Source organism: Ahaetulla prasina, chromosome 16, assembly GCF_028640845.1.
Source record: "Ahaetulla prasina isolate Xishuangbanna chromosome 16, ASM2864084v1, whole genome shotgun sequence".
NCBI classification, from domain to species: Eukaryota; Metazoa; Chordata; class Lepidosauria; order Squamata; family Colubridae; genus Ahaetulla; species Ahaetulla prasina.
Genome location: NC_080554.1, coordinates 715,761 through 741,984, shown reverse-complemented (window position 1 = coordinate 741,984; position 26,224 = coordinate 715,761). Strand labels below are relative to the sequence as shown.

Below are 26,224 nucleotides of genomic sequence, written 5' to 3'. Positions count from 1 at the left end.
TGAACATGGCTAAAAATAACCTTTGGAAGAACAGGCAGTCAGGACCGGTATTTATTTAAAATAAAGAGACGAGGGGTGGGCACTGGGGGGGTGGGGGGAGGGAGGGAGGGGAGGGAATAATGAAGAAAAAAAGAAAAAGAAAAATTGTAAAGCACTTTTTAAAAAAATCAAATCAAAACAAAAAAGAGGTCAAAACCAATGTTTGTTTTATTAGCTCCCTTTTACTGTTGTGCTTTGTAAATGTCTTATTTGTGTATAATAAATAAAGTTAAGTCGAGTCGAGGTGCGGGCACTGACATCAACGGAAGACCGGTTCCCTTTTCTTTGCTTTGGGGTTCCTCAGCCCGGCCCCCCTTCTTTGTGGAGGGCAAAACAAAAGGACGACCAAAAAAACAAACAAAAAACCCACCCCACAATAAAATCTGGCTCCTTCTCCTTCTCCCCTCGGGAAAGGCCAATGCGCAGGGCGATTGGCTCACCATTTCCACTTATTGCCTCCGATGAAAGGAAAGCCGCTGGGCACCCTTCTCTTGGCAGGGGGAGGCCACGCCGGCCTTAATGGAGAAATTACAGGGAGAGGGTCCTCAGGCGGGAAAAACCCCAAGGGGAGCCGGGTTCTTCCTCGCCCTCCGACCGGCTCACTTCTTCGGCTTGAAGCCAACGCATTCGTCCCAGCCTTTTCGACACGTCTTCACAATCCAGTCGTGTTCGTCGTCATCTAAGGTGGGGTGTACGGGGGAGGGGGTTAATTGTGGTAGGGGGAGACACAAAAGGAGAATTAAAATGGATTTCTCTCTCCCCCCCCCTCTCTCTGCCTTTCCTTGTCAAACTGGGGAGTTTTGGCCCAAAGGCTGAGCCAGGAACAATGAAGACTTAAGATTTAAGACATAAAAGGAGGATTTTTTCAAGGCAGGGCAGATGGAAAGGAAGCCAAAGTTTCCTCTCCAAGAGAAAGCAAATATATTTTGGGCTGGTAAAGAAGCCACTTGGGTGTTGTTTTCGGTTGGTTTAGCCAGGCAGCTTGGACTTGGAAATAAGCCCAACGGAGTTTATATAGGGTTTACTCCAGGTAAGGAAATGGGCACGGAATTAGTTTAATTGCCTGCCCTGGACTTGACCACAATCTGCCTTTTAACCACTCAATTAATTTCATTCAGGTCGTTTTTCATAGGTTGTGAAAACCTCGGCCTTTGTTCAGGAGGTTTCAGAAAACATGGAAGGGTGGGCTTACGATTTAATAAGTTTGAGGGGTCCCGTGCATTGTTGGGGGTGGGAGGGGGAGGGAGAAAAGGCCATTTTTAATCACTTCCACTGAAAGGCTCTGAACGTTGAGCTCCCGTATCAACTGAACTAAATTCCATTTTGCTTAAGTGTTAGGTGGTTAATCTGGTCACTGGTTCAAAACTGACGCACAGCTGCTTTTCCTGGGTTAAGGAAAACCGACTCCGGGATCCCCAATAAATATATTTTCATTCCTTTTTTTTTTTTTTTGCCTCTGGGAATCTAGGCTCATATCTATGTCACGATTTTCCACTTGTGACCAAGAGGTGAAGGGGGCGGGGGAACTGAGCCCGTGGGCTACCCAGTGAGATTTCGGAGGGACTGTAAATGACCCCCTTCTTGCTGTCCCCAGAACGTCCAGGCTGCGTGGGTGGGGAACGGCTGGCCCCATGTCACCGTAGCTCAGGGCTAGAAGACGGGGCTGGATCCTGCACAGCCAGGAACACAAATCTCTCTTGATGCAGGTATCTTTTCTTCTATGTACACTGAGAACGTATGCACCAAGACAAATTCCTTGTGTGTCCAATCACACTTGGCCAATAAAGAATTCTATTCTATTCCTATTCTATTCTATTCTATTCTATTCTATTCTAGTCTAGTCTAGTCTAGTCTAGTCTAGTCTAGTCTAGTCTAGTCTTCTGAACCCCCTGTGTTGCTCCGGAAAAGAGCTGCTGGTTGTGATTCTGCAGGAAAGAGACCCGTCTCTACATTCACCGCTTTCCCTGCAGGGAAAACTGCCAAGACTTTTGCTAGGGAAAGGACAGGGAGCCAGGTATCTTCCCTCTCTGCGGTGGGGGCTTCTCTGGCTACAAAGCTGAGGGATGCAAAGGGAAGGGAAGGCCTTGGAAGGGTCACCCTTCATCACCCCAACTTTCTCGCTGGACCTACCCAGAGGGACATGCAACCCCCTCTGCCCCCATGGAGAGGGGACACCGAGGCCTCTCCTCTCCTGTCCTGTCCTGTCCAGGGTGGGTGGGGACAGCCGAGCGAAGGGTTAATGGCTGGTCTGCGTGCTGGAGAGGAAGAGGAGGCAGGCTGCCTGCTAATCACGCCTGCTCCGGGGCTCTGAATCGCTGCAGCTGTAGCCTCTTCAGGATGAAACAAGGCAAACTGGGTTTATTGTGCTGAACGAGTTTGGGGCTCCTCCCTGATTGTTGGTAATTGGCGGCCAGGGACTTAACAGCCTCTCCATCATGTCTTCCTGCACTCTACCTGACGGTGCAGCTAACAATTTAAATCACAGATGCCGGGCCGGGGCTCGGCAGCAGCTGCTCGTTAAACCGCCCCAGTCCCCCTCGTGCCGTCCCCGGCAGCTCCCTCGCCCCGCCACACCGGGGTGAGCCTGAAGAGTTGGGTTTCATCCATATTTAAAATGGAATTAAAAGCCCGGACAGACTTTGATTAGTGCTCCTAGACAGCAAAGTTGTAATTACCTTCCTCTCTCTTTTTTTTCTTTTTTTAGCTAAGACAATTGTTGGGCGATATTAATAGGAGCGTTGAGGCACATCTTCGCCTTCGGATGTGATTTCCTCCTTTTTTAAAAAAAAAAATGGCACTGGGGGTTGGCCGAGGGTGGGGGGGAGAAGAGGGAGAAAGGAGAATACAAATACTCTTTAATCAACTAGAAATTATCACCCTGGTGCAATTAGGTGCTCCGTCTTTCGTGTGTTGTGGGGGAGAGAAACCCATTGGGATACCATTAAGTTCATTCTCTTTGTCGTCGTCCCCTTTTTCAGTGGCCCCCGTTTGCCCCTGAGGAGGAGAGTCCTGGCTGGACCGAGAAAGGGCCAAAGTCACCCTGGACAGGCGTCCTTTGCATGCCACTCAAGGATGGGTAGGGGAGCCACTGGATCCATGGAGAGCATCCGTATTTACTTCGGTTTTTAATGAAGCCTTGATTGAGGTTTTTTTTCCTTTTTTTGTTTTAAAAAAACAAAAACATTTCCCCCCCTTTTTCTCCCCCTCCCTCCCAGAAAACCCCCTTTCCCCCTCCCTTCCCCCCCCCCCCCGCTTCCCGGGTCAATCACAAGGTATTGTTATACATAAACCAAACATAGAATAAAATTTTCCCTTCCAATCCAATTGACCTCATCCAAAGCTTTTCATCTCCCAACCCCCTCCCCATTACATAAAATATCTTCCTAATTATTCAAAGGCAATCTGATATTTCTTAATCTGATATCTGTTTTGTAGATAATCAATCCATTTTTTCCATTCAATTAAATATCTTTCCTGCGTGTTGTCTTTTAAAAAAGCTGAGATTTTAGCCATCTCAGCCAAATTAATGACTTTCAGTATCCATTCTTCTATTGTAGGTACCTCTTCTTTCTTCCAGTATTGTCCAATCAACAGTCTTGCTGCTGTTATTAAATTCAGAATCAGTTTAGTCTCAATCCCTGTACAATCCGTTATAATTCCCAAAAGGAAAAATTGTGGCAGGAACTTTATCTTCTGAAGAAGAAGATAAAGTTCTTGCCTTGATGGAGTTTTGAAGAAGAGATTGGACAACCATTTGTCTGAAACGGTCTAGGGTTTCCTGCTTGAGCAGGGGGTTGGACTAGAAGACCTCCAAGGTCCCTTCCAACTCTGTTATTCTGGAGTCCCTCAAGCCCTAAGCAAAGGTGCCCATTCCCAGCCATTTCTTGATGATTCCATGACTTAATGGAAGCATCTCTCCTTGCGTTCTTCTTCCTTCCTTATCCAAATCCCACCCCCCCGCAAATGCTATCGAGACCTCAGCTGGATTCCAATCCTCCCACCTGCAGATCTGCTGCAGGGGTGTCTGGGTCCCACCGCCCCCAGCAACCTACTTGGGGTGCCTTTTGTAAATCTGGGGCAAAGACCGTTTCAGGTCTCCATCCCAAAAGTACCTAATCTTGGGAGCAGCTCCGTTGCTAGAGCTCTCCTGATCCTTGTTTTGAAGTCAAAATATGTGCTGAAGAGGCCTGGACAACGGCAGGGTTTCTCGGTCCCAGAATGAGGATGAAGTCAAGACATGAGGGTGACTTTCAGTAAAATACAGAACTGCAAAGCCTTCCTGCCTGCCTGCCTGTGACTTCCAGGCTAATTGCAATCCCCAAAGTTCTCCAGCAGCCCTTGGCCACCAACCAGGAGTGACATCTTAGCTGCTGGTTCCCATTTAACTGCTGCAATTACAAATTGCCCATTAAAAAGGAACTCTCCAGGCTGGGTTGAAATGATCTGTTTGTTAATGTTACGCAGCAGAGTTGACCACCAGCTCGGAGGTGGCCCTGCAGAACAATCGTCTACGTATCCGCAGGGGAGAGCTCAGACCCAAACCTTGCTTGTTGATCTTGGCAAATCAGGAATTCAATCTTTGCAAGGTTTCGAAAGCAGTCATTATTTTAGGGCCTGGAAAGCCAGAGGGTGGGCAAGACGCCAAAGATCGTGGACCCTGCCATGAAGAAACTGCCAAGGCATGGACCCCCAGCCTAGCAGGGCTCCCCAAGGGAATCTGCTGAGCTTCTCCTCAAATGGGAAGGAGGTGCTTTTGGAAGATCTGGGACCCTGGCACCTTGAATGCCCACAGCTGAATGCCACCAGATCCTCCTGCTAAGCCCTCACTGATGGTCTATGGCCAGGCAGCGGTGGGTCTCATGATCTGGCCTATTTTAACCCACATCTCTTGGATCTCTTGTCTGGTTTGGTTCTGCAACCCAACAAGACAGACACAGACTTCAGAGGATCATTAGAACTGCAGGAAAAACCATGGCTGCCAACCTGCCTTCCATTGAGGACCTGTATACTGCACGAGTCAAAAAGAGGGCTGGGAAAATATCTACAGACCCCTCACATCCTGGATATAAACTGTTTCACCTCCTACCCTCAAAACGACGCTATAGAGAACTGCACACCAGAACAACTAGACACAAGGACAGTTTTTTCCCACGAACGCCATCACTCTGCTAAACAAATAATTCCCTCAACACTGTCAAACTATTTACTAAATCTGCACTACTATTAATCTTCTCATCGTTCCCATCACCAATCTCCTCCCACTTATGACTGTATGGCTGTAACTTTGTTGCTGGTATCCTTACGATTTATACTGATATTGTTTCCTGGTTGCTTATTTGTACCCTATGACTATCATTAAGTGTTGTACCTTAGGATTCTTGATGAACGTATCTTTTTTTTTATGTACACTGAGAGCGTATACACTAAGGCAAATTCCTTATGTGTCCAATCACACTTGGCCAATAAAGAATTAAATTCTATTCTATCAGATTGTGGGTCTTCAAGAGGCTGACAGGAGCACTGAAGAGTCACACATGGACACTTTCCTAGTCTGGCTCAAGAATGCTGTCCTCCTCCTGTCCATCATCCAGGGCTGAATTCAATAAGAGCAGAGGAAACTTCCCTACCTTACCTGGCACTCAGTAATCCTGGTGACCACAGAATGAGCTGAAAAGATTTTGCACCTCGGTGGCAGAGTTGCCTGCATTGCCTTCTGACTCCCCACCCAATTTTTGGCATTGCTAATCAACAGCTCTGGAGATCAGGGCTCCACAAAGGGCCCTCCTCCCCTCAGGAAGGTTCCTTGACAAAGCCAGATCCTTTGAGTTCGCCTAAGGAAGCTGCACCAAGCGGTGATTTCTGAAGCAACGGCTGCATTGATCCATATATTATCAACCAAATATATGTAGTGCGGGGGGGAAAGAAAGAAAGGCGCTCCCTCGCTGGCTCGCCCATCCCGTCTCTCTGCCCTTCAGAGGGCTGCACGATGGATGGAAACCGGCACAGAAGTGACACAATTTGTTCTGTTCCCTGCCCAGGAGCAGATTCAAAAGAGCTCACGATTAATTTCGGCATAAACCGAACATTCTTGCAAACAGGTCTGGTGCCCGTTCTTTGAAGAATACACTGATTACCAACAATTTCTCAGGGCTTGCCACAAACATTATGTCTTTTGTTGTGCGAAAGAAAAAGAGGGAGGAAAAAACCCAGCAGAATCAACCATCTGGCAAATGCCCCAGAGCTAAAATCTTTCACACGGCTTATAATTCACAATGATTAAATATACAAAAGCAGAAAAGAGGAAGAAGGAAAAAAAAGAGAGTTATACTATAGCATGTTAGAAAAAAAAAACCCAAGAAAAAAAAAACCAACTGGGGGATTTTTATTGCTTGATCAAAACCCAAAGCCATCCATGAAAATGTATCCTGAGCAGGCACACTTATAGATTTCCTTCCAGGCTAATAGTTTCAATTTGCGACTTGCAAAATTGCCATTTGCACCCGTCACCGCTAACGGGGCCTGGGTGTCACAGGCCATTTCCTGGCCTGCTTTTCAAAGGGCCCCGTGTGCTCTCGAGGGCAACCGGCAGCCATGCCAGGCATGGCCGGGCAGGATGGCAAAAGTGCAGCGGAGGAACAGAAGCAGAGGGCAGGAAAGTCGCAAGAGCTCATTCAAGGCTGAAGACCTGGGTTCAAGTCTGGGCTCTTTGCAATTCCTCTTTTCGAATCCCAGACGGAGGCAGAGTTCAGTTTCTCTCCGGGTGGGTCTATCTGCCCTCGAGGGGGCTGACGCAAGGGGAAAGCGGTCTCCTCGAACCCAGCTCCTTAGGAAGAGGGTGGACTTTCAGCAAGCCGGCTCTGCCGCTCTTGTCCAGAGTTTCCTAAATATTTCCTGCCATCTGTTTTTGATGCTTCCAGATCTGGCCAGTCGCCTGCCAGGGTTTTCCTGCCTTTCCGGCGAAGGAGCAGTCCTGGATCTGTTCCCCCTCACGGCTGACCCTTTCCTGGCATGCTCCCCGCCTCTCTTGTCACCTCAGTGCCCCCCCCCACCCCCAGCCTCGGAAGACCCTCCTGGGACGGCTGGCGTTCCTTTAAGGGCAGACAAACACCGCTGTGTTCAATTGTATCCGTGCCCTTCAAGGAAGGGATGGACTTTGGCACCAGATCCCATCTTCACACCCATGTTCTCAGAGGGAGGAGGGGGCCACGCTCCTGCACACTGCCCAGCCGCCCCTTCGCAAAGGGGGATTTGCACAATGGGCCACTTATGACGATTGTTGCTGCGGCTGTCGCTCAAAGTTTATAGCAATAGAAGGAAACAAAGAGGCGTTCAAAGCAAAGATGAGAAAAAAATTCCAAGGACTCAGTTTCTCTCTCCCTCCCCCCTCCCCCTCCCTCCCTCCTTCTCTCTCTTTCTCTCTCCCTCCCCCTCTCTCCTTCCTTTTCTTTCTCTCTCTCTCCCCCCTCTCTCTTTTTCTCTCTCCCTCCCTCCCTCCCTCCTCTCTCTCTGGGTTGACTGGTCACAATTCCTGTGTTGGGAAAGGTTGTGTTTATCTCACCCACCATGAGTGTGACACTGAATCCAGGAGTTTGGTCTGATGGCCCCCAAAGGCATTGGGATTAGGTTGTAGGGAGGGCTTGAGGGTAGGAGAGATGGCCCAATCCCAACTACGGCAAAGTTCTGGAGATGTTGCGGGACCCATCCGACCGACTCTGCCATGACCTATCCTTATAGTGGGGAGTCTCTAGAGTCCAACCCACCTTCAAGGGTCTTAAGACAGCTGATCTTAAGGGCCCTAATTCCTCCCCACTCCTTTTCCATGTGAAGGACACCAAGACTTGGGCTGGTCTGCCTAGCGTTCCCCAGGACGATTGGGACTTCCGTCTTGCAGCCAATTCCAGGTTGAAGGAGGAGAAGGGCCTACCTGCATTTCTCAGAAAGCGGTGCCGGTAATCCACAACCACTCTGGTCTTCGGGTTGTAGAAGCCATCTCCGCAGTCGTAGCAGCCAGGGGGGATGTTCCGCGGGGGATCCAGGTTGGTCAGCTGGGAAATCCCTTGGGAAGAGAAACCGAGGAAGAAGAAGAAGATGTGAAAAGCAAACACTCTGAAAAAAAAAATAGCCCAGCATTTACTGCTTTGCACCAGGAGTCCTGATACTGAATCTTTGGGGTCTCCCGACCAGAGGGGAGAGGGTCTAGCCACCTCCCAAAGAGAGGACGCACCAATCATTCCGTCATCGGGCTGTCCCAGGCTGTACCTGCTGGCTTCAGGCCGTTGCAGATTTCCGTGTAGAACCGCCGGTCATAGCCGTCACAGTAATGCCATTTATTGTCCTTGTATTCCAAACCATCAGAAAAGGTGTATTTTCCCTGCCGGGGCAAATTCAGGGTTAAGGTGGAGCAGAACCAAGCATTCAGATCCAGCTTCCTGTTTCTTGGCTGTGATGTGGTTTGAGAACTCCACCTGCTTCCCCAGGAATGGCTTCTTTCGCTTCTCAGATTGTGCGAAGGGGCCTGCTTATCAAACTTATCAAATACATTATAAAACTGTTTTATCAAACACAGGAAACGGGTCGGGAATGACCAACCAGGCCGGTAGAAGAAGTAAGACACACTAAGCAAATGAGCAAGGCGTAGTATTTCTAAAGAGAATGGACATCCTTGAAGGACATTTAAGGTCCATCCAGCCAGTGGCCCTAAAAGGTCCTTATGGGACAATCCGTTCTGGATCTTTGTTCAGTGTTGTCTTAGCACAGCGTGTGCACCAAGCCACTCCGGTTTGTGGGTGTTTGAAGCACAGCATGCTTGGGGCTCCCACCCAGGAGGCATCTACTGGGGCTTCGGAGATGGAGAAGAAAGGATGGCTCCCCATGGCAGGGAGAAGGTCCTGGGAGGTCCAGATGGGTCAAGATCAGCTCCCACCAGGGTGTCAAGGAGTTTGTCGCTCCCACCAGAGGCTCCCTGGCTGGTTCCATGGTTGAAGCCATACCTCCACACAGATACCCTTGTCCCAAGTCCCTTCGTATTTGCTTCCGCTGGGGAAGTACAGAGTTCCTTTCCCGTGGAACATCCCGTCCTTCATCTCGCCCTCGTACTTGGTGTCGGTGGGGAGGGTGTACGTCCCCGTCCCTTCCAACCTGGGGGGGGGAGCCCAGAGAGAATATTAGGCATCTGGTCTATACTTCTCTCCAACGACCCACTCCCCACCCAGCCCGTCCTTGCCCAGGTGGGGGCTTCACCTTCATGCAAGGAAGCAATAGCCTATGTATTGGGTTCCCCCCCCAACTCATTGGACCTATTAATAGGCAGGGATAACGCTCCCATCTCCCCTAAAGCCCCCCCCCGACTTACTCTTAAGAGGGGTATTAATAGCGTGATCTAGACACACCTGCATAATCTTTACGCGCGATTTATGATTTATTAGCGTTGCATATTAACGGACCGCGTATACCGCATCTCCTCCCCCCCTCCGAGCCCGCATCTCCTATGCATTCCCTTCTGGACACGTGAACAGAGGCTCCCCGTTGCAACCTCCGCCTGCAAGGTTTGCACGAGCCCCTCACCCCCCCACCCCCCCACTCTTTGCACCCCTCCCCCTTTGCAAAGGGCCCTGCAGGCGAGAGGGGCGCGTCCCCACGTGCACCTGCCGTTGACGCGCTGCCCGCGGTAGAAGCTGCCCGTGTACTGCATGGCGCGGCGGGGCTCGGACGCGCGTCTCCGTCGCCTAGGCAACGCGGGGGCGGGGCGGGGCGAGGCGTGGCCGCGGCGGGGCGCCCCGCCCTATGCCGGAGAGGGCCACAGCGGGGCTTCTGCGCCTGCGTGGCCGGGGGAAGCATGCGCAGTGTCGTCCTGAGGCCCCGCGGCGGCATCGGGAAAGGGGACTTCAAGGTGCGGCGCTTCTCCGGCCATGGCGAGGCTGGTGGAGCTGCCCTCGCTGGAGGAGCTGGACGTGCCGGAGGTGAGCCGCCCCCACCCCGCTCTCCGGAGCCTCCCGCCCCGCCCCGAGCGGTGCCTCAGTTTCCCTGCTCGCCTGACCTCCCGTGACCTCTGACCCCCCAAAGGCTGACCTCCCCAAGCCCCTCTGGAGGGGGGGGTCACTCCTCCCAGGGGTCAGTCCAGGTCTGGACCTGCAGCCCCTCCACCCCCTTCCTCAAGCCTCCCCCCCCTCCTTTTAAGCAAACAAATAAATAAGCAAATAAATATATAAATAAATAAGCATATATTTTTTTTTTGAGCAAACATTATTCATTTCCTGCAGTTTCAGAGCTTTGAGTTTCGTCCTCCTCCCAGCATGCAATTAATTGACCAGCAGCGTGAAGATTGCAACTGGCTCAGATGGGAGCCCTGTAAATTTTACAAGCAAACAAAAGAAGCAGAAATAAACAAACAAATATAACAAGCAATTTTGGCCTCCCCCACCCACCCCACCCAAAAAAATCAGCAGCGACATTTGTTGCCTGGATTTTCAGGACTTAAAAAGTTTAGTCCTTCTCCTAGCATGGATTTGACAACCAGTAAGGAAGATTATATTGGAAAGGGTGGGGGAAGGAGGGAAGGAATAAAGGTGGAATAAAGTAAGAATTGACGAACAATCAGGCTGGGCCATCTGGGTATTCATGAACTTTATTCATTAATCAAATTTTTAGAACTACCCATCTCGCCCAAGGTGACCCTGGCATGCACAGGAAGAGAGGAAAAGCAAGCCTATGAAAACTGCAGGTGCAGATGTTCTTAGATAATTATTAATGTTCTTAAAATAGAAACAAATAAATATCCTAAATATTGTAACCCTGTTGAGACCCCCCTATTGGGGAAGAGGGGATGAGCAGAGGCTTTGACCTCCCCTCCCCTCCCCCCTCTTTTTTTTTTAATTTACATTTATATCCCACCCTTCTCCGAAGACTCAGGGCGGCTTACATTGTATAAGGCAATAGTCTCATTCTATTTGTATATTTATATACAAAGTCAACTTATTGCCCCCCCCCCAACAATCTGGGTCCTCATTTTACCTACCTTATAAAGGATGGAAGGCTGAGTCAACCTTGGGCCTGGTGGGACTAGAACCTGCAGTAATTGCAGGCAGCTGTGTTTTAATAACAGGCTTCTTACAGCCTGAGCCACACCGCGACTCTTATAGCACCGAATGTATTTCTATGTGTTATGAAACGTTGATGGCCTTGAGGGCCTGCAAGAGGGCAACCTTGACTTCCTCGCTTGCTCTTCAGGTGCCGGTTGGCACCGCGGTCCTAAAGGCGGGTGCCCACCACTATGGCTCGCAGTGTAACCAGTTCAACAAGGAGTTCATGCTCTGCCGCTGGGAGGAGAAGGACCCACGGAAGTGCTTGAAGGAAGGCCGGGCTGTGAGCAAGTGCGCCATGGACTTTTTCAAGTGAGCCTTTCGGGGATGCGGGGGGGCCTCTGGGACTCCAGAGGGAGTGGGGAACATGCTGTGAGGGTCTTGAAGGGAATTATTAATAATAAAGGAGAATATTTGTAGCTCAAGGTTGAAATGAGAAGGATTATGGTTTGTCACACAGTCAGTCAGGATTTGGCATTTTAACTGACCTATTGAAACCTCCCCAAAGTCCTAGGATAGGCAGATGTGGATGTTCAGTGGTGTTAACAGCAGGATGTCAGCTGCCTTCCGTGATTGACCGATGGAGATTTTGTTAATGTCGATGAAGTTCAAGCGGGGCTCCGGCTGTTTTGGGGTTGCACCCAGGTTGTTGTTATTTAATGCACCCGTCTTCCGTTCTTATTAGCGTCATATTTCGGAATGGTCTTTGTCAACCTTTTATTCGGTTAACCAAACGCAGCCGCCTCCTTTGGTTTTTTACAGGCAGATCAAGTTGCATTGCGCCGAGCCCTTCAACCAGTACTGGAACTGCCTCGACGATTCCAACACGTTGAAGCTTTGCCATTGTCGGAAGCAGCAGCAGCTGTTTGATGACTGCGTGCTGGACAAGCTGGGCTGGGTGAGGCCAGAGCTGGGTCAGCTGTCAAAGGTAACCGAAGGACCCTCAGGCGTGTCCTTATGGTCAGTGGGCCCAAGTGCTGGTTGCTCCTTTCCCAACATCTCTAATCATGCGGAGATCCCCTCCCTCCCTTCCCATTGCAGCTCTGAGAATGCGGCAAGACTGAGTTGACTTTCCTCTTCCTTGTGTTGCGTGGAGCATGGAGCATGGCCAGATTAAACCAGCCCTTTTAGGGGATGACAGGTTTCTGGAATGTCAAGGCCAGGAGTCCAACTCCCCTGTTTCTGGTCCTGCTGGGCTTATTTTTGTGCTGACAGAGCTAGCAGTTTTGCACATGAATTGGTGAGGTAGAGAAGAAGTTTTCTGGGAAAGGAGCCATTAGTTCCTGCCTCGGTAACAGCCAATGCTTGGGAGCATTTGCCCGTAAAGCTGGGGTGAAATGCTCCAGGTTCAGACCGGATCAGCCAATCCGGTAGCGATGGCGGCAAGTGGTTTGGAGAACCGGTAGCAAAAATCCCCGCCGTCCCCCCATGCCCAGCTGAGCTGCCTGATTGTCAGCCGAATAGGTTGTAAAAAAAATGCTTTTAAAAGTAAAAAAAAGAGATCGCGCACCACAGCTGATCACCCCATTCCCCCCCCCCCCCGCGCACACTGTTCTACTTAACCCATGCCTCCTTTTGGCGTGCACAGCCAGCAAACCGGTTCCGATTTCACCACTGCCCTAAAGTAACTGCCTCTGTTAATTGCTAAGGATGTCTTGGAAGATGGAGGCAGAGAATGGATGGTTGCTTTAAGTTGTGTAGTTGGGAAGCATGTAAAAGCAGCTGAGGGGCATTTACTACTTGGGAATATTATGCTACTGTTATACTGGACCTAATACTACCACACACACACACACACACACACACACACGCACACCAGTTTGGCTTTCTACTAGTTCAGCCAATAGGTCATTTTTGATGTAGGTTTGCGTTCCTTTTCTGTATTTCTTTGGCCCCTGTGGGCCCATCATTTGCTCAGTTAAAACTCTGGCTCCTTTATGGGCTGGTCTGAGGGGCAGAGCGCTTTCAAAGCCCGAGGGGCTACAGGGGACCCCTTCCTGCTTCCGTGTCTGTGTTTTGGGGGCTGGTTCACAGCGTTGCACAGGCCTCTTCCTATGTTGCGCGCACCAACAGACAAGCCTTACCTTGTTTGTCAGATGTTTACCTGACTTCCACTGCAGTTTTTCCAACCAAGCAATGCAGGCGGGTAAGAGGGGAATATTTACAGAGGCCCACTTAGTCTCACCCAAGTAGAAAACACTGGGCAGGAGACCCTGTGGTCTTGACTGCCTCTAAACCAGCTTCAGGAGTCCTTCCCTGCTCTTCCCTCCCCTTCCTCTTCTGAAACGCCACCTTCCTTGCAGCGATGTCATCCCTTCCGCTCAGCAAGATCTTCCCTTCTGATTCTTTCCTTTCCAGGTCACTAAAGTGAAGACCGACCGTCCCCTCCCCGAGAACCCCTGCCATTCCCGAACGAGACCACCGTCCAACCCGCCAATTGAAGGCGAATACAAGCCTGCGAAATACGGCACACGAGGTTATTTCTGGAGTTGGTAGTGGGGCGGGGGGAATTGGCAGCTCTGCACGTACGCCAGCCATAGAGGAAAACCGTGAAGGTATTTTTTTGGGGTGGATGGTAGATTACGCTTCGTTGGTGTTGGATGGATCTTATCTGTACTCAGTGGTCATTAAATGCATATTCTTTGAGAGGTCCGATGTCTCATGCCTTCTGTCGTGTGTTTGTTTGAAATATACAAGCAGAGAAATGTTTTCTCTAATTCTGGAATAAATCTCCTCCAGTGAGGAAAGTGTCTAATGTGGTTTAAGGACATTATTATGGATTTCTTAACACCTCTCTTCTTTGGGGCAAACTACGATGATCCATTTTTTCTCCTTGCCTGCTGATCTTGTTGCCGCAGTTATTTTGAGCCTGGCTCTCAGTTCTTTTCACACAACCATTAATCCCAGACTTAAATTCAGGAGCCTTGATGGGTCCTTACGTTCTACGGTGACATTCATCTGCAGTTTCCTTCAATATTTCTGGGATCCAGGCAGTGAAGCCCTGCATCTATGTCTCTTGCAAAGATCCAAGGTTCTATTTCTGTCAATCTCCTCATCCATTTTAACGGACATGAAGACTTTCAGTTGCCCTCGTCTTGGTTCAGAATACTCCCTCAGATCCAGGAGGGGACGCATTCTCTTGTGCTGATGAAAAATTCCCTCCCTCCCTCCCTCTTGTCTGTGTCCATCTCTACCTCCTTTAAACCAAGGGGGCTCCATAAATCGATGTGAGTTTTGTCAGTCTGTAGCACTTCTTGGCAGCCAAAACGCCGTCGGAGGCAGTAGGCACAAACCAGTTTGAGCAGGGGGTTGGACTAGAAACCCTCCAAGGTCCCATTCCAACTCTTGTCATCCGGCGTTCTGTAAACTTAACAAGGTTTAAAGCAGTGTTAGAAAATAGCATGCACGCTTTTTGAGTTTCAGGGTGTAAATAATTTATCCCTGGAGATAAATAGACCTGCCGATATACCTTACTGCTATGTGGACATCAGAGCTGTGGGGACGGTATGGGGAGAAAGAAAAGGGGCTGGGAATCTCAGCTGTGCCAGCATCGCTTAAAGCTGGAACATGAGGATGGTTGGTTCCACTGGAGACTCCCTGAGGTTGTTGGGCTGTAAAAATCGGCAAACAGTTGTTGTTTCTCCCAGTTCCGAGAATATGAGCTGCAGCTGTTCAGTCAAACCCCTCGGCCGAGTGAGACCACAGAGTCTTGGGGGTAGAAGCCCACGGCCAATATAAACAAGGTCGATGGCAAGTATTTGCGGGATTTCAGTAGTTCTCGGGCCCTTCGCTGGTGCGTGTCAGTTCCAGAAATACCGTTGCCTCGTTCTCGTCTTGATCGTGGGTCAAAGCACCAGAATGTACACAGATCAGTGCAGCCTCTGGAAAATCTAAATAAAACACAGGTAATTAAGGATCGGCGCCTAGCTTAGATGAAACATTCAGTGCACATGCACACACGGTAAACAGTCTGATGTCCTTAATATAACGTGCATGTCTCTCTCTCTGCGTGTGTGTGTCTGACTGTGTATTGGCATGATTATTTTTCATGATCTTACGTATATATTTACATGGTTTGCCTCCTGCTGTTTTTGCCCGTAGGTCAATCAAGGCAGCCTTTTCTCTTGAGAAGAATTTCATCTGTGAGGAAGAGCTTTGGGGACCTTGAAATCCCCCAAAGCAAACGGTCTCCAAGGGTCTGCTTACTTGGCGGGGAGGGGCGCTGGGAACATCTCTCTATTGGCTTCGGGATTGGGATCCGCACTCGGGATCTGCGCAATGGGGAGGGAGGTTGCAAGCTTTCTCTCCGTCCATCCCTGTTCAGAAGACCAAGCCCGCCCTCCTTCCCTGTGGATTCTGGGGAGAGGCCAGGCAGGGGTTCCCTCCGCCTGCGGTCTCTGTGGTTGGTAGTCTTTTTTTTTTTTCCTCCCCCCTTTTCCTTCCCGAGGTTGGCCTGCGTGGAGGCTGCTGCTGACCCTTCGCCTTCCTGTGTTTAGCCAAGAGGGTGGGCTGGCCACGAGCTCCCGCGGCCTCACCCAGCCCCACCTTGGGTGCGGTGCCTTAGGGGAAGGGGCACATGGCTGGGGTCAGGACCGGCTGTTGGTCACTTCCTGACGGCTGGACACCCGTCTCCCGCCCCGGGAGTAGCCATCAGACCCTCTAGCTGTGTGTAGACAGCTCAACTCCCTTTACTTAATTCCACCTTGTTGCCTGGGGAACCCCTCCAGAGAGGAGGTTTTATGGCCTGCTTCCTGACCCCAGGGACTTTTAAAGAAGACCCCCAAGGAAAGCCACAGGCTGGTTCCCCTGCTCTTGCCGAAGAAGAGTTCTCTGCAGAACCAGGACAAAGCGATGGTCTTCCAGGGCTGCTTATGGCTGTGGTGGCCTTGAGTGGCTCCAGCCTGGCACCGCCAGCCCTGTGCCAGGGGTTCCCGTGGACTGACTTCCTACCTGAAGTGCCAAGCGATGAATGGCATAATCAGGTACGCTGGAGACTAAGGCGGGAAGGTAGGCAGAGCTCTCTCGCCACCCACCCACCAGGAGACAGTTGCTGGTTGAGGGGGTTCTGCCAAGGCTCCTGTCTTTTTTTCACCTCAGATGAGAGCGGAGTTAATTTCTCACGGTGGCCTTCCTTCAAGAGGCCATTGAGTGCTGGCACCCACCCCCAGAAGGCGTCTGAATTGGGGCACCCCAACCCACACCCTCGAACCCGTCAAGCCCACGCATTAAGGTGGCTTTAAGCCTAGCTCTGGCTTTTGTGGTTTGCGTAAACCCGGCTACTTCAGCAAGCCACGATTCCCTACGCTGCAGCCCGGATGAGAGCAACCTGGGTACCAGTTGCTGGAATCTTGCATTGGCAGCCCGGCTCATTGGGAATGCAAACCTTGACCCTTCTGGAGAGCTGCTTTTAAAAAGAGGGGGGAGGAGGAGAGCTGCCCCCCCCAAACGCCAGCGGTAATTCATGTAGTAACTATGGCAACAGCCACGTACATTTACATATTCTTCCTCTTAATCACGAGGGGCCATCCAAGACAACTCTCTGCCAGTTCTTCCAACATAATTTGCTGTTTTCGTTTACTAACCGGGAGATACAATCCCTGGGGCTTCGTTGTGATTTTGAAGGCATGGGGAGGCCCTGCTGCTTATTGCACACACACACACCCAAAAAAAAAAAGCTGGGAGTTTTTTCTCTCCCCAGACTTTTCCTACCAAAATTTTCCCTGGGTTTTTCTTTGCCCAGGTAGCTATGCCCACGGAAGGAATGGTCAGTTTCCAGAAAGTGAATCGCTGTCACTCAACATGGCATAATCGCTGGGAAGGGAAGCAGTAAACTTTCTTGGCGGGTTATCCAACCTGGCATAGCGGTTTGAAGACTGGCACTGGGAGATCCAAGTTCACCTTCACCCTGGAAGTGCCCAGGGTGCCTTAGGGCCAGGCAGTCTCTCTCGGCCAGCCCGCCTCACAGGAACACGCTGGGCAAAAATGGAGGGGCCTGCAAATCCTGCCTGGAACTCCCGCAGGAAAGTCGCAGGGGAAATCTAGCAATCGGGACATACTCGGAGCAAGATTCAGCTGGGGATAAACTAGGTTTGCCCAGCTTGAAGTTGAGGGCTGCGTGGCAGCATTTCCAAATGACAACATCGCAAAGGAGAGCTTGGTGCCATCCAAACGTGCTGAAGGTCATCCTGCTGTATCTGGATCTAGGGCTAGTGAAGAATAACTTGGGGAGGGGGGGCTCGGACTAAGAACCTCTGGCACTTGCCCCAAGAATCCTACACAGGAACCAGCTCCTCTGTCAAGGAGGGCTCTTGGATTAATCTACCCGGCAAGATAAGCGGAGCCCCCTGGAAGAGACGGCAGGCCGATTCTCCCGGCAGAGACGGCCGCCTGTTGCTGTTCTCTGCGAGAGAGAGAACAGTTGAGAAAGTGGGAAAACAAAGCAGGTGTTGTGACCCAGGCCCAAGTCGGTAGTAGGAAACTCAGTCAGTGTAAAAACAAACAAACTTTGTCCGAACAGCTGAGAATTACTTCATTCCCAGAGTAGTTCAACTAAATTAAAGCAAATTCCTCCCAACACAAATTCCTCAGTCCTCTCACCAACCTTGGTCTAATTAGGAAAACTGCCAAAGGCTTTTCTTGGCAAAAGTTCAGAAGACACCGATACAAATGCAAGAACATGAAGCTATCAACGTTGTTTTCCGGCAAAGAGGCCAAATGCCATTGCTGGTCCTTTAAGCCTAATGGGAGGGGCCAGTCATCTCTTGGCCTTACTCCCGAGTTGTCCTCTTTGCTTGAGCTGCTCTTGCCTTCTGTCAGCTCTTCTCATACGTGCATTAGGAACAGGCTCCTCCTGTTCCACTGCCTCACTACTGTCAGTCTCTGGAGGCTCTGAAGTCCGCACATCACTCCCTGATGCTTCTAGCCCCACCTCTGCCTCTGATGCAGAGCCCTCATCCGGGCCTTCCCCAGCCTCCAGGACTGGCCCACGCTCTTCCTGAGCCTCATCACTGTCTGACTTCATTGCCAGCTCCACAGGCTGCTGGCGGACCACAACAGCAAGGCCCAACTGGCTGGCCACTTTGGTGGATGCCAAAATTTAACCCTGGGACATTCCTTATCCACGAATGTGTCCTGGGGGATGGGGTTTGAGTAATGGAAGCGCCATTAGTGGGCTGTTGACAGGCTGGTCTTAATTTTGTGGAAGGAGACGAGAGGGGAGCCCCCTTGGAACACATCCTGTTCCAGCACTTGGGACGTCTGAGTGACGCAGCCTTGCGGTGGTCACCATCACCTCAGCCCTTGAAGGAGAAAGCCCTGAGCAGGTCCTCACGTCAAGGACTGCCTGCTAATCAGGCCCACGTCGAATTGGCCATAGGATGACTATGGAGAACGTTCTCCAAGATCTCTTGCTGGATGCAGAGAAGACATTCCCACAACCTCTTGTTGAACTTGCCGTGTGTTTGCGGGCTCGGAGACTCCAGGGCAAGGAGAAGGGTGGCCAAGTAGCCTCCAGCAACTTGACCTTGACCTCTTGGAGGTGACAGTTGAGAACTTCCCCAGTAGGACCATCTCCTGAAATGGTCTGGCTTGGTCGGGGTTTAGGAGGATCTTCTCCTAAATATTGTCCTTTTGTGGTGCACCCTGTCTGACATTCTCTGTGCGATGAGGCGCAGATTGTGTATTTATTTTATTTTGCAAAAGGATTTGCATACTTTTCCTCCCCTTCTTCCAAGGAGAGCTCCTGCCATCTGAAGCCTCTGGCGTTTGCCCCGATGTTTATGCCAGGCAGACGCCCTGAAGCGGGTGGGCAGTGCCAGCCCTGCCAACAGACGGGGTCGCCTCCTCTGCCCGGCCTTCGCCCACCCTTGAAAATGCAAGCTAGCACGTTTGGGCCCAAGGCGGCAATGGTCTCCTCCTAGTTTCAAAATCCTTTTCCTCACATTAATCTCTCTTTATTTTTATTTTGACAAATGCTTGTTTCCAGGAAGTTGGAGAGGTCAGCTCAGCATCTGTTGCTGGTTACACTGCGCCTAGCCGAACGGGTGGGTGGGTGGGGGCCTTTGGGGGAGGGGTCCTCCTCTAGGTGGTTTCCAAAGCGACGGGGAGCAAAGTCATTTTTAAACAAGGACAGAGGAGCTAATGAGGGCGATGAAAATTGGAGGGAGGGCTTGCAAAATCTCCTGGAAGTTGGAGAGATATTTCTCAAGGGGGGGGGACTCTGTTGTCTTTGGCATGATTGACCAAGAGAAGGGAAGATGCCCACTCTGGGGAGCCCAGAGGTTCAAAATGAGAGTGGGGGAGAAGCCCAGACTTAGACCTAAGTAAACTCAAGGCAGGCTGCAAGTTTCTCCCTTCGGTTCCCTCTCTTTGTTCCCGTTTCTTCCCGAGTTTTTGCCGTCCTCTTTCTGAAGTGACAAAAGAGACACGTTTTCTCCTCCTGCTCATAAGACCTAGAGAGCAAAGGCCCAAAGGTGCTTTTCCAGAAGACAAATGGACTTCCTCGGGTTTTTTTCCCCTTGAAAACGTTTTGCTTCTCATCGCAGGAGCTTCTTCACTTCTCCTTCTTGAACGAAGAAGCGAAACGTTTTCAAGGGGAAAAAAATAAACCACAGAAAATCCGGTTGCCGTTTGGAAAAAAGCACCTTTGGGCACAACTGCGACTTGGGATGATTGAGAGCAAAGGGATTTGATGTTCCCAATGGCTTTCCTGCCACCATTCCTCCAAGGCGACATAAAGGTGATAAATCAATATACCGGAAGGGGCAGAGTTAACCTTCCCACTCAATACAATGGGAGGCCCGTTTAGCCCCTACCTGCAAAAGGCTGGTGGGTTTGGGGCGGTTGGATTTGGTGGTGTGTTTTTTTTTTTGGTTTTTTTTGCAAAGATGATTTAACAAAAGACACTTTCTGGAGGGGGGAAAAAAAAGGAGGACGCGGTGCCAAGCTAAAGAGGCTTGGAGATTTATAGCTGAGGAAATAACTTTCTCCGTCTCGCTGGACGTTTCCAGCAGGAACAATAGCTGGTCCCGCAGTGCGAGCCAAGCTGAATGGGGTTTCGGGGGAGTTTGTGTGGTTATCGGTGTCTTTTCCTCGCTGTCCCCTCCCTTCCTGGAAATGGGAGATACCAAGTCCTCTCCTGGGTCCTCTGATGTGTAATCAGCAGGAATTGGGACATCCGGACTTGGAAAAAAAAGTTGTGAAGAGGATGTCAATAGCGGTGATGGATAAGCCCGAGCAGGGCCAGAAACTTCTAGCATTGTCCGTCTCTTCTTTGGATTTCTTGGCAGGTTTCGGTGAGTCTTCCCAGGAAAAATCGCCATTGCGACAAAATTCTCCTTGGCCAAAGCGTTGGGAGGAGAGATGCCTCCATGTGGGTCCGTTTCATTGGCCAACCAATGACCGCAGGACTCGGTTGTTTGGCGATATATAGGTTAACGCGTGTGCATACAGCTGGGATTTTAGATTGGCCAAACCCAAATCGTCATGCGTTTTTAATCATCTTGGTTGCTCTTCCCTGCACTTCTCCCAAAGTTTCAACCTCTTTTTTGTAACGTGTTAATTTGTAATTTTGTCACATGTTAGTAAGCGTTCTAATTTGCACCCCCTGTTCCTTCTCCAGTCGGGTTTTAATTTGCTCTGACTACCGTAGGGTGCGAGAGCCGGACGATGCCTGCTTTCCGGCCAAGGTGCCCTCGTGCATGTTCGGCTGGGCTGTGGAAAGCCACAGAATTCCCCTCTCTGGATCGGGGCTGGTAGCACTTCTGGGGTGCCTCTCTTTCCCTCTCTTCCCCCCCCTTCCTCCCCACAGCTTGTTCTTCCAAGTTCTGGCCCCTAACCCGATACTTAGGATATGAAATAATTATCCTAAGTGATCGGATTTTAATTAGACGGCGCAGCGGATGATTACCGTATTCCAAATTGGTGTGGAGTGCTTACTTATGTGCCAGACAAACTTGGTCTCTCTATTTTACCCGGTGGGTGGCCAGAAGACAATCAGGAAGCAATTAGTCTGGTTGGGGGCTGCACCGCTTGTGCCCACCGGGGAGCATCTTGCTGCGTTCCAGCACTGCGCCAGCTCTGAAGGAGTCCAACACCAGACAGCCTTCATCTCTTCTCTTCTCTTCTCTTCTCTTCTCTTCTCTTCTCTTCTCTTCTCTTCTCTTCTCTTCTCTTCTCTTCTCTCTCTTTCTCTTCTCTCTCTTCTTTTTCTATTTCTCTTCTCTCCTCTCCTCTCCTCTCTCTTTCTCTTTCTCTTTCTCGCACCCTGCTACTCTGGAACAAGCCATCATTCTTGGCATCAGACCGCAATTAGCTCTGTCAATATTCATTTGGAAAAGAGGGACTTGGCGGATCCTGCCAGCCGGCCATTGTGTGGTTCCTGGAAGACACGTCCTAGCAGGGTCTGCTGAGAACCCCTTTGGAGGGGAGGACTACAAGTCCCATCATTCCTGGTCTGCATTAGTCATGATCCTCGTTCTCCTCCTAGCAAGAGGTGTTTTGGGTTTTTTCCTGTAACCATCTTTCGTGGCCAACACTTGTGCTCATTCCATAAGGGGCCTGTATCTTGGCACCAAGTCACAATTCACCCTGAGAATCAATTCAGTTGTGTCACTTTGAGTTTTGACATTGTACAAACCACGTCCTTAAGTGTCTACCATTCAGGAGTGTTGTGAATGGTCAGGTTAGATAAAATTGTTTGGTAAGTGGCAATGGGTATGTGAGGAGGACCAGAGTTGTGCTGTTAAAACGTTCCCTTTCTAAGAATTTTCCAGTAACATTCCCCAGTTGGGTGGGGAGGGGGAATGGATCCTTCTCACCTACGTGGGCTCAGCAAATAAAGGATATTTGCATATGGCTATTTTTCATATGTTTTTGGTTGTAAATCTTAATTTGGGAAGCCAAACACCTTTGCAAAGTTCTGACATCACCCCTCCCTGGAAAAATCTCCAGCGCAGCCCTTCCCTTAAGCCAACATCTTCTCAGAATTGTGTTGACATTTCCAATCCTCTCTCTTCAGCCATAAGGACTAGAAACTTTGAGGCGTTGGCAAACCTAGGGTGCGGTCAGCATTTGGCGTTTGCATTTTCCAGCTGAGCTTTTGTGACAAAACGCCTTCTAGACCAGGTACGCCTTTTGTTCCAGAGGTTTTATTCCGGGCTACTTGGGTGTTATTTGCAAACTCTTGGGGCTAAAAAGCTAAGATCGTGTTGCCCTGGGAAGGGACTCCTGGGTGCGTATGTGTGTTTGTTAGCAAACTGGCCCAGCTTGTCAGAACCAGACAAAGGATGCGTCAAAGCCTCTCCCCACGCGGATGGCGCTGATGGAAACTGTAGTCCAACAGACCGGCAAGTGGTTTTGAGAACAATGAGATTCCAACTCTCTGTCCTTGTCTCCTCTCTGCCGCCACCCTCCACTTCCCCCCCCCCTCATCTTTATCAGAAGTTGCCGACAACTTTTACCCCCTTTAAACACAAAAGAAACTTTCCCTTCTGGGTTGTGTGTGTGTGTGTGGTTTTTTTTTTAATAGCAGAGATGCTCACTCCAGCAAAATGATTGGCAGACTCGAGAGCTAAGAGAAACCAAATTGTTTATATCCTAATGAATAGAATCTTGATTGCAGGATCCTGTCTGGAAAATTACAGTGCCTGAATGGAAGCCGTACAATTACATCTCCCGAACGCTGCATATTCATTTCAACTGCTTTGCATAGAGATTAACGAGCACGCGCACCCCCAACGCAGGCTCTGAAATTAAAGCCAGCGCCGATTTTAGTCGCAGGTTACCAAACTCAATGGCAATTGTTGGGAGGGCTCGGAATCTTTTACCACCTGCGATGTTGAGTGGCTTTATCCCGGATGAATTTTGCTCTTTTTTTTTTTTCCTTTTCTTTTCCAGTGCAAGAAAAGATAATGAAATTATGTGGACATATTTATCTGTAGCCGCGTATTAGATCGAATCGTGTCTCCGTTTGACCTGCCCGTGAGCTCTTCGTCTCTGGACGGGGAGGGCGGAAAAGGTGCGCAGAACTCACTTTTCCTTCTCTGCTGTTCACATTTGAACTGGAAAATAAGCCGGTCATATTCTAACTCCTGACGTGTCACGCAAGCTCTCCCACCCGGTCTTCCTCCCGCCCTCCCTGTGGCTCATCTCGGGGTCAGCTCCAGCATCCTAGCTAGATTTTTAGCTAGACGTTTAGCATGTTTGGGGGGTTTTTTTTTGTCTTACCCGACCTCCGTTGTCTTACCCAACCATGTAAACTGGCTCTGCCAACAGTTGGCCATCATTTGAAGCTGAGTGGAAATCCAGGTTAATTTCAAACCTGGTCCACCACCTTTTCCCGGTTCAGATACAACCAGTGGCTGCGTAGAAATGAAATCCAGTGAAGTTTCCTTCCTACGGACCCAGAGAGAGAACAAATGAAGGGGCATCTCTAAAACGAAAGAAAATGTCTCGCGAATAATTTTTTTTAAGTTGCTGCGGAGGCTGGAAAATCGGGGGTGTTAACAGTTTATTTATTTATTGAATTGATTTGCTGCCCATGCTGTAATGAAAGAAGTCTGGGACATCTTCAGCTGATGTTTGCGTTCCCTCTGCTGAAGTGGCCGACACAGCTTGGGAACAGCCGTTGTCTCCACCGGCGATGGAAACGTTGAAGGGGTCCACGGCTGACAGGGGGTGCCTCCCACTTATAACGGGGCTCCGGGGTCTGATGCAGATTGAATCTGGAAGTCTGATAGATGGGAAAAGAACCAACTTATGATAGGGTTTCCTGCTTGAGGAGGGGGTTGGACTAGAAGACCTCCAAGGTCCCCCCCCCACAACTCTGTTATTCTGTCTGGGAAGCTGCCTCTGCTTGTGGAAAGGGCAAGGCCGGGGCAGATGGCCCAACAGTCCAGCAGCATCGCGTTGTAAGAGCTGGCATGCTGAGAATGGCGTTCGTGCCAAGTCTACAGTCAACCCATTGTGTTTTTAGGAACATCCCAACCGGACGAGCAAGTTTTCACGGTCTTGTCGGGAACCCAGGCCAAATTCCTTCAGGAAGAGGCTCGGTTGTCCTTCGCGTGCTGGCGGGGAGTAGGGAGGAGGCCAGGATGGTGGCCGGAGAGGGCTGGGTTGCATCCTGCTGGACAGGCCCCAAAATACTCTGCTTCTGCCCTCCAGATCCAAAGGCCTCCGTTTCCATCCCTGGCATTAGGAGAAGCTGGAGTGGTGCTGCCCTCTGCCGGGCGTTCCCTGCAAAAGGCAGGCGGTGCTCACACAGGGAGGGAGGGGGCGGCTGCAGGATCCCCCCCCTTTTTCTTTTCTTCCCCCACCTCCTTTTTTTAAACCAGCAGTCTGGTTCCTGGATGGGCGCCTTCAAAAGCGGGAGCTAAGAAAGCCCAATATCGTTTGGGGACAAAGGATGGCAACCTTCAACCCCTGGGACGGGGGGCTGCAGTTCTCATTAGCCTGGTCCGTGGTCAGGAGTTAGTTATAGTCCAAAATGTGTAGTGCCTGAGATGACCAGGTTCTAAGTCCCAAACTTTCAATCCAGGCTGCTCGTGGGATGACTTGAGGCCAGTCGAGGGTTGTATGTGTGTGGGTGTTTATTTCAGATGTCTAGGCTTAGATTTGCGTCCTAGGGCTCTTGGGAAAACGGTGAAAAAGTGGGGGTACCCCTCCACATGCCATCAAGCGGAGGGGGACAGCAGCATAGCTTTTCCCCTGGCCTGACAGAGACCCCTCCCATCAGCCCATCCCAAGAGCCATGCGTGGAATGCTCTTTGAAGGCTAGGAAGGCGAAGGCTGTGCAAAACTTGAACCCGAATCCTTGCCTTGAGCCAGTGGTGAAATCCAATTTTTTTACTACTTGTTCTGTGGGCGTGGCTTGGTGGTATGGCTTGGTGGGCGTGGCAGGAGAAGGATGCTGCAAAATCACCATTCCCTCCCCACTCTGGGGTGAGCCAGAGGTGGTATTTGCCAGTTCTCCGAACTGCTCAAAATTTCCGCCACCGGTTCTCCAGAACCTGTCAGAACCTGCTGGATTTCACCCCTGCCTTGAGCCCTGCAGGAGGAAACATCGGAAACTCCTCACAGCCGCCCTCCCTGGAGGAAAGGCATGAGCAACACACTGATGGGGTTAAAAGGGGCAAGAAAGCAAACCGCAGTTGAAGTGGAGACCCCAGAAGTGGCCCCAGCACCCCCTGCTTCTCCTTTGCGACGCCACGCAGTGCCACCCCTTCCCAAAAGGGCCTCCAGTCTGGCTTGAGTTGACTTCGCTTCTGGTCATGCCCCACCAGGACTGGGCTGGCACAAGAAGCTTCAGGTAACACAACACTTGGAAAAATCAACGAAGCCGTGCCAACCCATTGCAATGAGACGTTCATCCTAGTGAGTTGTGCAATGTGGCCAGTGTCCTTTTGGTTTGCTTCATTCTGTTAGCAATCGCGCCAACGGAGAAGGGTGCCAGGCTCTGGATTTCATCAAACCTACCAAATTCCCAATGATGGCTTTTGCAGAGGGCATCTCGGGAGGGAGAGGGGCTGCAAAATAGCCCACCTGGTGCTGATTCCAAGAGGGGGCACCCCACTATTGCTCGGTGGGTGGCTTAGGCCTTTCCTAAGTGGGTGTTGAAAAAAGGGTGTGGATCCGGTCCAAAGATTTATGTTTGAGGAAACAATCGGATTTAATTCCTGGGTCTGGTTTGAGACTTAATTCCCGGGATTTTGTTGAAGGGAAAGCAGCCAGAAAAATATCAACTTTCATATGTGTTCATCCTCAGTTCGATATTGATTTCCCTTTTTGAGCCCCCTCCCCAAAAAAGGAAGAGTTGAACTGGGCCATGCTAGCCAATGTGGCGGCTCTGGCTGGTGTGCATGGTTGGTTGAAGTTGCTAAACTCCATCGGGCAATGAACATATGGAGTTGGCATTCGGGCTGAACTGATGCCCGCAGGAGGCAGGAGATGGTAGGCTAAACAGAGCTGGGAGAAGCAGAAGTGGTTCCCCAAACTTCCCTTTAGTGGTTAGTGGGCATTTTTGCTCCCACGTAACACCTCTGCACAATTGCTTCGGTTGTTTTTCCACAGGTCTCTAAAAATCTTCTCTGCCCCAAAATTGATTCCTTTGA

General features: G+C 50.4%; 2 protein-coding genes across 2 annotated transcripts; one reads left to right on the top strand and one right to left on the bottom strand.

Annotated features, from left to right (window-relative positions):
* Positions 1–130: 130 nt before the first annotated feature.
* On the bottom strand, positions 131–9,730 carry MORN5 (MORN repeat containing 5). The gene is made up of 5 exons (XM_058159299.1): positions 9,684–9,730; positions 9,030–9,177; positions 8,299–8,410; positions 7,964–8,095; positions 131–718 (listed from the first exon to the last, which is right to left on the bottom strand). Exons 1-5 carry the CDS (start codon positions 9,728–9,730, stop codon positions 639–641), a joined length of 519 nt encoding a protein of 172 aa, XP_058015282.1. The 3' UTR covers positions 131–638.
* A 111-nt stretch (positions 9,731–9,841) lies between these two features.
* On the top strand, positions 9,842–13,769 carry NDUFA8 (NADH:ubiquinone oxidoreductase subunit A8). The gene is made up of 4 exons (XM_058159289.1): positions 9,842–9,998; positions 11,266–11,429; positions 11,880–12,045; positions 13,476–13,769. The coding sequence occupies exons 1-4, from the start codon at positions 9,948–9,950 to the stop codon at positions 13,611–13,613; spliced, it is 519 nt and encodes a 172-aa protein (XP_058015272.1). The 5' UTR covers positions 9,842–9,947; the 3' UTR covers positions 13,614–13,769.
* Positions 13,770–26,224: the final 12,455 nt, after the last annotated feature.

What these genes read in the sequence shown, in the direction of transcription:
- MORN5 (XM_058159299.1), bottom strand. Translation starts at nt 9,730, where the DNA reads ATGCAGTACACGGGCAGCTTCTACCGCGGGCAGCGCGTCAACGGCAG. An exon ending in GGGCAGCGCGTCAACGGCAG is followed by an intron (nt 9,178 to 9,683) that starts GTGCACGTGGGG and finishes TCCCCCCCCCAG; the next exon opens with GTTGGAAGGGACGGGGACGT. An exon ending in CCGCTTTCTGAGAAATGCAG is followed by an intron (nt 719 to 7,963) that starts GTAGGCCCTTCT and finishes ACCCCACCTTAG; the next exon opens with ATGACGACGAACACGACTGG.
- NDUFA8 (XM_058159289.1), top strand. Translation starts at nt 9,948, where the DNA reads ATGGCGAGGCTGGTGGAGCTGCCCTCGCTGGAGGAGCTGGACGTGCCG. An exon ending in AGGAGCTGGACGTGCCGGAG is followed by an intron (nt 9,999 to 11,265) that starts GTGAGCCGCCCC and finishes CTTGCTCTTCAG; the next exon opens with GTGCCGGTTGGCACCGCGGT. An exon ending in TGCGCCATGGACTTTTTCAA is followed by an intron (nt 11,430 to 11,879) that starts GTGAGCCTTTCG and finishes GGTTTTTTACAG; the next exon opens with GCAGATCAAGTTGCATTGCG.